We start from the raw sequence: 14,714 nt of genomic DNA on the forward strand, positions 1-14,714 counted from the left end.
ACACCGGGGTTAACACCCCTACTCTTACGATAAGTGCCATGGGATCTTTAATGACCTCAGAGTCAGGACACTTGTTTAACTTCCCATCCGAAAGACTGCAGTTAGTAGTTATTTTTGAATATCCCCAAAAATTCTAAAATAAATTGCAACAAAAGGCTGGCATTTTGAGTTTGGGGTGTTAAAAATAATTTATCGACAGGCTTTTGTCTCTGTTGACAATGCTGCCGTACAGGAATGCCTGCCTAACATGAATATTAGACTAGGCCTATATCTCCTTTGTAAAGATAATATTAATGGTAATATTAGGCTACTCTTTATTGTAATATTATATGTTTAGGAGATTTAGCCTATCACCAATTGTTGCTGTGTGGATAGCTCCTCTGGAATGATCTTTCAGTAGTCCACAAGATAAATGAGTTCTTCAATGGCCTCAGTATCAGTCTTTTCCTCTCAACACCTGTTGCTCTATGCAGCCTGTTGCAATATCTAGCTATTTTTAAACCGGAAGAATATGATGGCTCTGGATAGTTAGTCTTGTCCCTGGCCTAACCCCTGATGGAAAGACTGATAATCATGCCCACCATTACTAATTCATCCTATTTTACTATTAGCCACAAGACAGTTGCTCTCCGTTTACACACGTCCATAAAGAATGAAGGCCCTTTGTGTTGCCTGATTAGGTACTGCACTGCCACTAAACACAGTGCATTCAGGAATTATTCAGACCCCTTGACTTTTTCCACATTTTGTTTACGTTACAGCCTTATTCTAAAATGTATTACATTTTAAAAAAATCTTCATTGATCTACATGCAATACCCCATAATGACTTAGTGAAAACAGGGTTTCAGAATTGTATGCAAATTGTGCAAAAACACATACCTTATTTACATAAGTATCCAGACCCTTTGCTATGAGACTCTTAATTGAGCTCTGGTGCATCCTGTTTCCATTGATCATCCTTGAGAGGTTTCTACAACTTGATTGGATTCCACCTGATGTAAATTCTATTAATTGGACATGATCTGGAAAGGCACATCTGTCTATATAAGGTCCCACAGTCGACAGTGCATGTCAAAGCAAAAACCAAGCAAGCCACTGTCGAAGGAATTGTCCGTAGAGCTCCGAGACCGGATGGTGTCGTGGCACAGATCTGGGGAAGGGTATCAAAACATTTCTGCAGCATTGAAGGTCCCCAAGAACACAGTGACCTCCATCATTCTTAAATGGAAGAAGTTTGGAACCACCAAGACTCTTCCTAGAGCTGGCTGCCCGGCCATACTGAGCAATCGGGGGAGAAGGGCCTTGGTCAAGGAGGTAACCAAGAACCCGATGGTCACTCTGAAGGACCTCCAGAGTTCCTCTTTGTTGATGAGAGCACCTTCCAGAAGGAACACCATCTCTGCAGCACTCCACCAATCAGTAGTGTATAGACAGAAGCCACTCCTCAGTAAAAGGCACCGGACAGCTTCTTGGAGTTTGCCAAAAGGCACCTCTTAGACCATGAGAAACAAGATACTCTGGTCTGATGAAACCAACATTGAACTCTTTGGCCTGAATGCCTAAGAGTCACGTCTGGAGGAAACCTGGCACCATCCCTACGGTGAAGCATGCGGTGGGGATGTTTTTCAGCGGCAGGGACTGGGAGACTAGTCAGGATCGAGGGGAAAGATGGAAGGAGCAAAGTACAGAAAGATCCTTGATTTAAAAACCTGCTCCAGAGTGCTCAGGACCTCAAACTGGGGTGAAGGTTCACCTTCCAACAGGACGACGACACTAAACACACAGCCAAGATGACGCAGGAGTGGCTTCGGGACAAGTCTAAATGTCCTTGAGTGGGCCAACCAGAGCCCGGACTTGAACCCATTTGATCATCTCTGGAGATACCTGAAAATAGCTGTGCAGCAACGCTCCCAATCCAGCCTGACAGAGCTTGAGAGGATCTGCAGAGAAGAATGGGAGAAACTCCCCAAATACAGCTTGTAGCGTCATACCTAAGACTTGAGGCTGTAATCGCTGACAAAGATGCTTCAACAAAGTACTGAGTAAAGGTTCTGAATACTTATGTAAATGTGGTATTTCAGGGTTTTTTGTATAAATTTGCAACATTTTCTAAAAACCTGTTTTTGCTTTTGAATTATGGGGTGTTGTGTAGATTGAGGAAAAAAAAGACACAATTGAATCCATTTTAGAATAAGGCTCTAACGTAACAGAATTCGGAAAACTTGAAGGGGTCTGAATACTTTCCGAATACACTATATATCTAGCTTGTGACAGTAGGTGGCTGGTTTGTCCTCGACGTCCTGGTGGACAGAGAGCATTGTGGGACGTCTTGGTTGTTGTTTTTCCATTATGTTAGTCATACTGGCTGGCACTAATCTCAGCTGCTAGTCAAACATGGACATCATCTGAAGATGATATACCTGGGCCATGGTATGATCTTGCATTGCTACACCATTCATGGTCCAAATCCACACTTTAGCCTACTTCAAACCTAGGCTAGATTTCTGCCTCGTAAAAAATGTATTCAGAAGTACTTTGGGTGACACTTTTTTTACTCTTCTAAATGCTAACTCACGGTGCTCAAACTGTGTAATAATTGACCTGTTCTACTTAACGCACAGAGAGATCCCCATCTGGTAGGTGAGGCTAATCGTCCTGCTCTGTCTACCCAAAGAAATATGGTGTGTGAGATAGGAGCCCTAAATATTCCTTCAGTGAGAACCCTCTGCAGTTATTAGGACACAGTAGGCATGGAGAGAGCAGAGAAAAGACCACTGTATTAATATCCCCTGGCCTGCATCTGTGCCATCCTCATTCTCACAGCATTTTGTCTGTCATTATTCAACCCTATGCCAAATAGGCAGATGAGAATATTGTCCTAAATTTGCAAGGGAAATGCAGACATCACGCCAGGAATTGGATTGACTTTTTAACCTCTATGAGATGACTGAGAAAATGTGCTGGAATGTGTAGCTTGGTGTCAACCTAAAGGTGTAAAGGTAAGAAGGGGTTCTTTACCCAGTCGTATCTGTACACATCTGTGTTCTCGCCGTGTTAAAATAGTGTGTGGAAATCAATCTCTCCATCAAACCTGAGCTGTGTGAAGATGTCTGATCGGTGTGGGGACTGGAGAGAGAGAAAGTGGGGTGAGCAGGAGGGAAAACGTTGGAACGGTGTGTGTTTGCCTGTGCGTGCATCGCATGCATGCTGCGAGAGACTAGATCGGCTTTCAGACTTTAGAGCAGGGTCCTTTATGCTCCACAGGCTCAGTAGACAGTCTATTCTCCTGATACTGGTCCAGGCTATAGAAATGTAATAGGCTTTGGGGGCTGATCGCTCGTTCAGGGTATCCGATCCCTCTGGTTCTGCTGCACCCACCCTACATCTCAGTGAAATAGGTTTGAAGGAGCAGGGACAATGGTATCAAGGCTGTGGAATACCTGGACATGGAAAAGTTATGGCATTCAGTGTTCACAAAGGTGATTCAGCGCTCTGTGAAATGCAACAGTGTAGGTTGGTTTTATTTTATATCAAGCAAGTCCCTCTCTGTAGATGCTAATATAAGGAATCGAACAAATACATTGTTGCCAAACATGTAAGAGCATTTCACAGCATCCAAGTGCTAAGTGTCATTAAAAAAAGCTCTTATCTACAATCTTTGACTGCATGGAATCTTCAGTGGAGGCATCTGGTAGGCTTCTACTGGTGTGTGGGAGTGTCAACTGGAAAGGAACATGGCCCTAGACCACGTTCACTTCTGGCATCTTTGCTGTGCCATTTGTGCACTCCTGCACTTTATTACCCCTTGTACCCATGTGCCAGTGCAGCAGGAGGAGGGTTCTCTAGCCGTCATGCCTGCAGCACACTGGCTACCTCTGCCAGGAGATGGCCTGGCGATGCAGCTGCTTTTTTTTTGGCTCCGACTCCCCAGTCAGTGTCTCTGCTCTCTACGCCTACTGGCTCTGACTCATCACGGGTGATGCGGGTGATGGGGTCAGACCTGATGATTTCACAGTGCCTGAAGTTGTTTGTGAACCAGCCAACCTCCATATCCCACAGAAATTGCAGGGAAATCTGCCTTAACCTGAAATTATGGGTCAATTATAGCTTTTTAGAAAACTGTTTAGGTTGAGACACTTCCAGGTTTGAAGATGTTCCAATGGTCGATGCTTTATTATCCAGATAGCTCTGTTATTTCAATGATTTATTTATCCTCCGTAAGGTTGTACACATTCTGAACGCCATATAGCCTAACCAGTGTGTGTGTACGCCTACGCATGCGTGCACTAATAATAGGCTGCACAACATATTAAAAGTCGTTAAAGCAAGTGGCTAATATTTTTTAAGGGCTTAAGATGTGTTTAACAGAGCAGAACCTGTGTTTTCTCAGAAGGGTTCCAATGCTGATTCGTAATGAGTGTGTCTGGTGTCAAGCTGCTGCTAATTAGACCTAGCAGTCCGTTTCCTTCTGCTCGGATCAGGGTTAGGGAGGGAGGGAACAGCTCTGGTTTTATAGCCATCTCTCAATCACAGGTCCATCATGGCTCAGGATCACACAGGATTTTATTGGACGTCATCCCAATTATTGACCTCTTAAGACAACCCTGTGTGCCTAGAGAACAGCTCATTACTGGGACATGGTTGCTCAACCAGTGCGTTAGACTAGATTAACTTGAGCCTGGCCCCGCCATCAAACCTTCCTGCTGATAGACAACACAGGTCCCCCAGGAGACTGCTGGGAATTCCACCGGCTAAACTGCTGCTGCTCACTGTATCTCTCTCTCCTCTTCTTTCTCTCTCGTTCTCGCTCTTTCTCGTTCTCTATCTTTGTCTCTCTCTCGCTCCCTATTTCTCTCGCTCTCTTCATCTACAGATGAAGGCTACTATCAGAGTGGAAAATTCCAGTTTGAAATAAACGTCCCTGAAGCTTACAACATGGTGGTAAGTGGTCATGTCTCATTAGAAATGGTGTGTTTATGTGTTTGTGCGTGCGTGGTGTGGGGTCCGATTGAGGTGCTACTGAGAACAGGTGATGAGGGATGCAGAGGAGGACTCTCCGTTTAGTGGTTTCCATTTCCATTGCTAATTCTTAGTTTAATAACACCCGCACACACACCAGAGGCCTTACAATCATACAGTCCACCTAAGTTAGGACAGTTCAGGGTCATGAAATCATTCCAATCCTCCCTCCCATTTGAATGTCCCCATGGCCAATACATACCAGGGCTGTGTCTGAAATGGCACCCTATTCCCAACATAGTGCACCACCTTTGAGCAGAGCCCTTGTCAATAGGGTTCTCTTTTGGATTTAACGCAAAAGTTCTGTGGAGATTAAACCCTGGTGCTGTGCAGCACTGTGGGTAATTTACACTCTCCCAGTTTGCCTCCCGTCCACAGCTCCATCAGGACAAAGTGAGTACAGGTCCTCTCGGTAAACGGCCTGGCATGGAGTTGTAGGTGGCAGGGATGCAGGGTGAGTTACAGCCCAACACAGAACAGTCTCAGCCTTTAGTTTTCCCTCCATCCCTCCATTCTCTTCCTTGTTTTTAATGCCACCCATCCATCCTGGATGCCGTTTTATCTCACCTCCACACTGCTCGTCTTAATACACAAACACGCGTGCACGCACGCACGCACACACTCCTGTGTGTCATCAGGAACAGTCCAGGCTTTGAATTTACAGCCTGTTTATTCCAAAACCGTACGTTCTTGTGCTTTACAGCCTGTTTCTATTGAAGACCTTACGCTTTGTGCTTTATCTTAATGGTGACTTTGCAGCCTGTTTATACAACAACGCTGTGCTCTGTGCTTTATCTTAATGGAGGCTAATTAGACAGGCAGTAAAGGCTTTGTATGGATTTACCTGCCTTTTATGAGAGCTCATAAACAGCCTGAAAGAGACTCATAAAGAGCATGAGTTTTATTAGTATTTATTAGGCCTAGCCCCTAGATACTCAACACGTGACCATTCTAGCAAACTGGGCCACAGTTTTAAGCAAATATTTTCAATCGATATATTATTTATGCATTTTGAAATGACTTGATCCCAGCCTTTAATAATGAATTTGACTGGTTATTCTAAGCCTTCTCAGGTTGTTGTAAGGTGGTCAACTGAGGAGTTTGATAATGGTGTAAGATGACAGTAGGGTCGGCATTTTAAGGACTGGCCTCATTAGCATTCAATTCTGGTTATCTCAATTCCATTTTGGGACTTCAGACGAAACGTTTGCACTGCACATCACAGGACTTAGTTATTGTCATCTCCGAGTATTGGCATAGCCAACTGGTCACTTTTTCATGAATCTTTCCCTATCTAGTTCACCTTCGTTAGAAAATGGGCAACGGCTGCTTTAGGGAAAAGTAGTGGCTTAATGTTCCCGAGGCCCTTGCCTTTCTCACAGGCTTGACAACCTAACATAAGATAAACAAGATGGAGCAAAAGTTGTGATTTAGCAAGTTATTTCATTCAATGTCTCTCATGGAATATATCATTGTGCACGGTAAAAAAAAAGGCAAGATTTGTGAAATTGACTGGAGCAGAGAGTGGTATTTTAAGAAAAGTAAAGTCCGTTGTGAGCCCAAACACTTCCAAAGTGGTGTTGTCCTCTTATCAAATTGCCTAGCACTCTGTCTTCTAGAAGCCTCTTTGAAGAACTATTGCAGACCGACGCTTCTATTTCTCTCTCTATACAGTGTGTATAACGATGTATTTATCTCTCACGGTGCCACCCTCTTCTCACAGTTTTGAGGAGCACTAATGAGGTCTAAGGCTGACGTATGATCAAATAAACAATGTTAAAGAAGAAGGCACTGCTTTTTTTTTGTGGCGTTTTGTCTTGTTTGTTTTTGTTTTCATGTTTGGTTCAGTCTGGGGGAGAAACTATACAAGGGTTTCTTTTGAAGATTCTCAGCACCATATGAAAGTATGTCTCCTCCTGAGCTATGCTGTGCTTTGTATGTTGGTTTGTGGAGGTTGGTTTTCCTCAGGCAGTATTCCATACTGTCCCAATCAAACCTTGTGATAAAATGGGTCTTAACCTCTTCCTCAGGCTCAAGAGAGAGCTGGCTGGTGGACGAGATTAATCCTAATCTGTTCCATGTTTCTCTCCCCAGCCTCCCAAAGTGAAATGTCAGACCAGAATATGGCACCCCAACATCGCTGAGACGGGGGAGATCTGTTTGAGGTAATGAACTCTTTCTCACATTGCCAAACACTGATTGGCTTTCATCCTCTGTGTGTGTATTTAAAGGATGGCGATTCAGAAGTGGACTACATGGACAGATTCCAAAGTGTGGTTAGTGGACACAGGAGCCCCAGCAGTGGTCAAGCAGTTTTGTGTGTGTGTGTGTGTGTGTGTGTGAGATATATATGCTTGGGCTGGAGAGAGGAAAACATTTACAGGCAGATTTGATGTCTGACTAGTCTCTAGTTATTCTCAGAACCTTGGAGAGCAGCTAATGACCATACAACAAGAGTGCTGCTGTAAAAATGCATCTCTTTATGATAACAAACTGACATCTAGTCATCAGCACATGAAAGGTCAAGAAAAGCAGATATTGTAAGATGCCTGGCTGGCTGACTTTCTTTTGGGATGTCCAATCATTTACAGAGCAATAAATATCACAGGTGAGAATGTCATGGGGGTACAGGTCTGACTGTAGTAGTAGGCTATTTCTATATTGTGATTTCCGACTTGATGATGGAGATTTTGATTTCTTCTGGTTTCTATTTTCCCAGTTTGTTGCGGGAGCACTCCATCGACGGCACTGGCTGGGCCCCTACGAGAACATTAAAGGTGAGTCTCTAATCACTGTATCACCAGCACCTATAGCTCAGACTATCAGTGACCATCTTAATGAACCTCTGTGGTCCCAACGCCCCCACTCTTAAACTAGTAGTGGATCTTTAAATCACCGTTCACCCTCCTACCCCTGCTCTGAGAGGGAGCTGGATACTGCTGCAGGGGGAGGAGAACATGGGAGCCCTAGTCTAAAAGGAGCTTTGTACGTCATAAAAGTATGCAAAGAGTGGAAATTGCCATTCATTGTGGAAGTAGCGATTGCGAAGCGCTTTCAAAATCCCTTACCTGCTTCTTCAGGTTCTTTCTAAGATCTCAACAAGCACAGTGTGTTCTGTAAATTAAGCAGTAACCATGCCATTCTATTTCCCACCTGACTTTCTCATCTCTACTACTGAAAGAACACAGTCTTCTCTTGAAAGGAGGGCACTTTCAATTGTGTGAGAGTTTAATGCCATTAGCCCTAATTTCCAGTTGGTAGACTGCAAAACTGAGAATGTAGGATAAATCTCACTCGGTTTGACCTGGTGAACTTTGCTAAACTTTTCTCTGTTGTGGGGTGTGTGTTATTGAACCAAAGAAACTGTGATTTCTCTGAACGAGGCCCCATTCTACTCTGTGGTGGTGGTCTGCTGCTAACAGGTATTGCTCCTGAGGGAGTTGGCTCACTATGAAGCAGGGCTCCTTGCTTGAAAACCCCAATGGTTTTCCTTTGATAAATGGCACATGCTTGACCCGAGAGCCATGATGTTGAACATGTGCTATGCATTGAACTTGCTTTGCATTTCCAGATAGATTTAAGATCCCTTGTCAAAAAGTCATTGGGTGTTTCAAATTCCAAACCTAAAGTGAGGGTGGAAAAGTATTTGATCCCCTGCTGATTTTGTACGTTTGCCCACTGACAAAGAAATACCGGTCTATAATTTTAATGGTAGGTTTATTTGAACAGTGAGAGACAGAATATCAACAAAGAAATCCAGAAAAACACGTGTCAGAAATGTTATAAATTGATTCGCATTTTAATGTGGGAAATCACTATTTGACCCCCTCTCAATCAGAAAGATTTCTGGCTCCCATGTGTCTTTTATACAGGTAATGAGCTGAGATTAGGAGCACACTCTTAAAGGGAGTGCTCCTAATCTCAGTTTGTTACCTGTATTAAAGACACCTGTCCACAGAAGCAATCAATCAATCAGATTCCAAACTCTGCACCATGGACAAGACCAAAGAGCTCTCCAATGATGACAGGAACAAGATTGTAGACCAACACAAGGCTGGAATGGGCTACAAGACCATCGCCAAGCAGCTTTTTGAGAAGGTGACAACAGTTGGTGCGATTATTTGCAAATGGAAGAAATGCAAAAAACCTGTCAATCTCCCCCGGCCTGGGACTCCATGCAAAATCTCACCTCGTGGAATTGCAATGATCATGAGAAAGGTGAGGAATCAGCCCAGAACTACACGGGAGGATCTTGTCAACGATCTCAAGGCAGCTGGGACCATAGTCACCAAGAAAACAATTGGTAACACATTACGCCGTGAAGGACTGAAATCCTGCAGCGCCCGCAAGGTCCCCCTGCTCAAGAATGCACATATATATGCCCGTCTGAAATTATTCAATGAACATCTGAATGATTCAGAGGACACCTGGGTGAAAGTGTTGTGGTCAGATGAGACCAAAATGGATCTCTTTGGCATCAACTCAACTCGCCGTGTTTGGAGGAGGAGGAATGCTGCCCATGACCCCAAGAAACACCATCATTATGCTTTGGGGGTGTTTCTCTGCTAAGAGGACAGGACAATTTCACTGCATCAAAGGGACGATGGACGGGGCCATGTACCGTCAAATCTTGGGCGAGCACCTCCTTCCCTCAGCCAGGGCTTTGGAAAATGGGTCGAGGATGGGTATTCCAGCATGACAATGACCCAAAACACACGGCCAAGGCAACAAAGGAGTGGCTCAAGAAGAAGCACATTAAGGTCCTGGAGTGGCCAAGCCAGTCTCCGGACCGTAATCCCATAGAAGATCTGTGGAGGGAGCTGAAGGTTCGAGTTGCCAAACGTCAGCCTTAACCTTAATGACTTGGAGAAGATCTGCAAAGAGGAGTGGGACAAAATCCCTCCTGAGATGTGTGCAAACCTGGTGGCCAACTACAAGAAACGTCTGACCTCTGATTGCCAACAAGGGTTTTGCCACCAAGTAATGAGTAATGTTTTGCAGAGGGGTCAAATACTTATTTCCCTCATTAAAATGCAACTTCATTTATAACATTTTTGACATGCATTTTTGTTGTTATTCTGTCTCTCACTGTTCAAATAAACCGACCATTAAAATTATAGACTGATAATTTCTTTGTCAGTGGGCAAACGTACAAAATCAGAAGGGGATCAAATACTTGTTTCCCTCCCTGTAGGCCTATTAAAGATGTGTTAAATCTTTTCATATGACTTATGACCAGCACGTACTGCTTTTTTTACCATTTTCATCTTAATAGTAATATTCTAATATATTTCCAGACAGGAGACAGGGAAGTGACTTTGAAGTCAACCCTGAGGCCTTGATTGTGTCTCACTGGTGTTTCTCTTATCAGAAGCCACTGTGAGTCACAACCCAACCCAACCAATCTCTCTGCGTAGCGCCTACGTCACATCTTCCGTCTCCTCTCTTCCCCTTTGACACACTGAGATACAGTACCACTCGAATGGATTCAGTTTGTAGTGTCACAGCCACTCTATTTAGGCCCTGAGCTCAAAACTATTGATTACATTGACGGCGAGGGAGATGAGGTGACACTTAAAGGCGACAATATGTTGTTGTTGTGCGGTTGCTCATCTCCTAGACGTCACAGTTGCAATACCTTATACCACACACACACACACAGACACAGACACAGACACAGACACACAGGCACACGGAAAGACACACACAGGCACACGGAAACACAGATACAAGCACACACGCACATTCTCCCTGGCTCGCTCATCGTCTTCTGTTTCTGCAATTCAGGTGTAATTAACAGCTCTGATATCCCCATGACGACATCCTCAGGCGGTTCCCTGGCTAACTAACGTCTTACTTAGCTACCGATGACACCCACAGCCAGCCAGGGTCATTTACTGCATGATGACTATTTCAAAAGCCGTTACCGTGGCATGTTTAAAATTCTTATGATATGAAGTTATTCTCATTAGCCTGACTCAGTTCGTTTTTATGCTGTGATAACATCCAGAATAACCGCCAAGCCTAGCTAAGGTGTGTAAGAAGGATAGGACCTGACTTGAGGCAGTGATGTACAGTAACTATTAGAGAGAATAGGATGCACTGGAGGAATACTAACTGTCAGTTCTGAGGAAAAGATTGGAATCATTAGTCTTTAGGAGGAGGTGATTTAAAAGTCAGTCCCTAAAGTGATGGCCATGGTCTGTTTCCTTGCCTGTTCAGGCTCTTTCTACTGGACACCTGTGATTTTGCGTGTCAGTTAGCCAGCCTAGTAATTGAAGTAATCTGCTGCTGTACAAGGTCTGCTTTCCAAATGGCACCCTATTCCTTAAATAGTGTGCTACTTTTGACCAGCGCCTATACAGTGGGGCAAAAGTATTTAGTCAGCCACCAATTGTGCAAGTTCTCCCACTTAAAGAGATGAGAGAGGCCTGTAATTTTCATCATAGGTACACTTCAACTATGACAGACAAAATGAGAAAAAAAATCCAGAAAATCACATTGTAGGATTTTTTTATGAATTTATTTGCAAATTATGGTGGAAAATAAGTATTTGGTCAATAAAGAAAGTTTCTCAATACTTTGTTATATACCCTTTGTTGGCAATGACAGAGGTCAAACGTTTTCTGTAAGTCTTCACAAGGTTTTCACACACACTTGCTGGTATTTTGGCCCATTCCTCCATGCAGATCTCCTCTAGAGCAGTGATGTTTTGGGGCTGTTGCTGGGCAACACGGACTTTCAACCCCCTCCAAAGATTTTCTATGGGGTTGAGATCTGGAGACTGGCTAGGCCACTCCAAGACCTTGAAATACTTCTTACGAAGCCACTCCTTCGTTGCCCGGGCGGTGTGTTTGGGATCATTGTCATGCTGAAAGACCCAGCCACGTTTCATCTTCAATGCCCTTGCTGATGGAAGGAGGTTTTCACTCAAAATCTCACGATACATGGCCCCATTCATTCTTTCCTTTGCACGGATCAGTCGTCCTGGTCCCTTTGCAGAGAACTTGCACAATTAGTGGCTGACTAAATACTTTTTGCCCCACTGTATGTCCTTTAGCGCTCAAAAAGTACTACAATATATAGGGAATAGGGTGCCATTTGGGATGTAGCCTACTTACTATTGGCAGTAGCGAGACCGCAACAGGAAGAGACTGTTGCCGTGTCTGAATACTCATTCTTGTGTTCTAAATAGTAGGCTTTTTGGGTATGAAGAAAATAGAGCTTTCTTTAGGCAATGAACAACTACTCTGATAGAAAACGGCATCGATATTAGTCAGAAACATTTATTCTACTGTCAAAAAATGTACTACAAAGTGTAAATGGGGATCATTTTTGTCACAAGGTCAGTCTCGTCCAAAACAGAGTTTTGTAAGTGAGTTTGTCATGACTTGAGGTTTAGGTTTTGATTTCGACAACGCTCACTTGCCCACTAACACAAGATACACAGCTGTGGTCAATCCACTCTATCCATCCTACCGCAGAACACAGACAGCAAGAGAGACTTCCCAGCAGCGGTTCAGACATCCAGTGCCTTTTAGAAAGTATTCAGACCCCTTAACTTCTTCCACATTTGGTTTTGTTACAGGTTGAATTTTAAATAGATTCAATTCAGATTTTTGGGTCTCTGGCTTACACACAATACCCCATCATTTCAAAGTGGAATTATGATTTTTACAAATTTTCACTAATTAATAGCTGGAATGTCTTGAATCAATCAAGTATTCCACCCCTTTGTTATGGCAAGCCTAAATACATTCAGGAGTAAAAATGTGCCGAACCAGTCACAAAATAAGTTGCATGGACTCTTTGTGCAATAACAGTGTTTAACATTTATTTTTTTATGACAACCTCATCTCTCTACCCCACACATACAATTATCTGTAAGGTCCCTTAGTTGAGCAGTAAATACAGAGAGACTCATCCATGCTTTTATTACAAGCAAAATTGACTACTGTAATGCTCTCCTGTCTGCTCTAAGAAAGCGATTGGGAAAATGCAAAACATACAGAATGCTGCAGCGCGTGTACTGACCAAGACCAGACAGAGAGCACACATTACACAGGTTTTAAGGTCTCTGCACTGACTGCCTGTGAGTTTTAGAATACATTTTAAGATTGTTCTATTGGTTTTTAAATCAATCCACAATTGTGCACCCCAATACATGTCAGATATGCTTTTAAGTTCTGTACACAGTAGGTCCTTCAGGTCCTCTGGCACTGGCCTTTTAACTATCCCAAAGCCCAGGACCATGATGCAGGCTTAAGTTATTATGCCCCCAGTCTCTGGATCAGCCTGCCAGAGAAACGGAGGAAACTGTGGGCATATTTAAGAGATCTTAAAACACATCTTTAACTTTGCTTTTCCTCAGGGTGCTTTTTAGTTCTTCAGTTTGTCATTCTTTTGTTTTTTTAATATCTTAGGTTTGTTGTGTAGAAATATCTCAGCTTTTATTTTCACAATTGTTTTTATTAATTCATTTATTGACATTTAAATATCCCTTTGAGCATGGTGAAGTTGTTAATTTCACTTTGGATGGTGAATCAATACACCCAGTGACAACAAAGATGGACTATTTGCCCCCCCGTACACTGCTGCTACTCTCTGTTGTTATCGTCTTTGCATAGTCAGTTTTAATAACTCAACCTACATGTACATATTACTTCAACTAACCCCTTCTCGCACATTGACTCTGTACCGATACACCCCTGTATATAGTCTCGCTATTGTTATTTTGCTGCTGCTCTTTAATTACTTGCTACTTTTTTATTTCTTATTCTTGTCCATATATTTTTTTGAACTGCATTGTTGGTTAGGGGCTCGTAAGTAAGCATTTCACTGTAAGGTCTACACTTTTTGTATTTGGCGCATGTGACTAATAAAACTTGATTTGAACAAAGATGCAGGCATCTTTCCTAACTTAGTTGACGGAGAGGAAGGAAACCGCTCAGAGATATTCAAGCATAGTGGTGGCTACATCATGTTGTGTGTGATTGTAACCATTAAGGACTGGGGAGTCTTTCAGGATAAAAAAAAAACTTAATGGAGCTAAGCACAGGCAGAGGAAAACCCGGTAGTCTGCTTTCCACCAGACTGGGAGATGAATTTACCTTTCAACAGGACAATAATGTGACTCTACATATAAATTTGGTGTGCAAATTACATTGCGGTGCTAAGTACTCTCAGCCAGCAAATGCTATTTGTGTGTCTGAGCCATCAGCTGCCAGTAGCTGGCCCATCGGAACAAGCTCTCTATTAGCTACCAGTAGCTGGTCCATAGGAACAAGCTGTCTATTAGCTACCAGTAGCTGGCCCATAGGAACAAGCTGTCTATTAGCCGCCAGTAGCTGGCCCATAGGAACAAACTGTCTATTAGCTGTCAGTAAGAGGATTCAGGAGGGCTCTGGATAAATGAGCTAGACACTCCCTCAGCACCTAAGGTGTTGGCAGCTATAATAGATTTTGGTACATCTCATTCTCGCTCGCTCTCGCTCTGTCTTTCTCACAGGGTACACAGACCAAGATGTGAAGGAACTATCCCAGTCCTTTATGTTCCAAAGCTCCTACTCTAGTAAATCATGCAAGTCTATTTAAATGCTGGGAAAGCCTTTTGTTAGCCTGCATAGAATTTCAACTTTGCCTGTGCATATGTTGTTGCGAGTCTCTGACAACGTTGTGTTTATTAGATTCAGT

General features: G+C 43.2%; 1 protein-coding gene across 1 annotated transcript in view; it reads left to right on the top strand.

Annotated features, from left to right (window-relative positions):
- The window catches only part of LOC118366968 (NEDD8-conjugating enzyme UBE2F), an 89,113-nt gene that overhangs the window by 39,500 nt on the left and 34,899 nt on the right, over nucleotides 1-14,714 (top strand). The window contains exons 5-7 of the mRNA XM_035749841.2: nucleotides 4,876-4,943; nucleotides 7,116-7,186; nucleotides 7,741-7,798. Coding sequence (XP_035605734.1) covers nucleotides 4,876-4,943; nucleotides 7,116-7,186; nucleotides 7,741-7,798 — 197 coding nt within the window. The remainder of the gene's footprint in view (nucleotides 1-4,875; nucleotides 4,944-7,115; nucleotides 7,187-7,740; nucleotides 7,799-14,714) is intronic.

Source organism: Oncorhynchus keta, chromosome 34 (assembly GCF_023373465.1).
Source record: "Oncorhynchus keta strain PuntledgeMale-10-30-2019 chromosome 34, Oket_V2, whole genome shotgun sequence".
Lineage (NCBI taxonomy): Eukaryota > Metazoa > Chordata > Actinopteri > Salmoniformes > Salmonidae > Oncorhynchus > Oncorhynchus keta.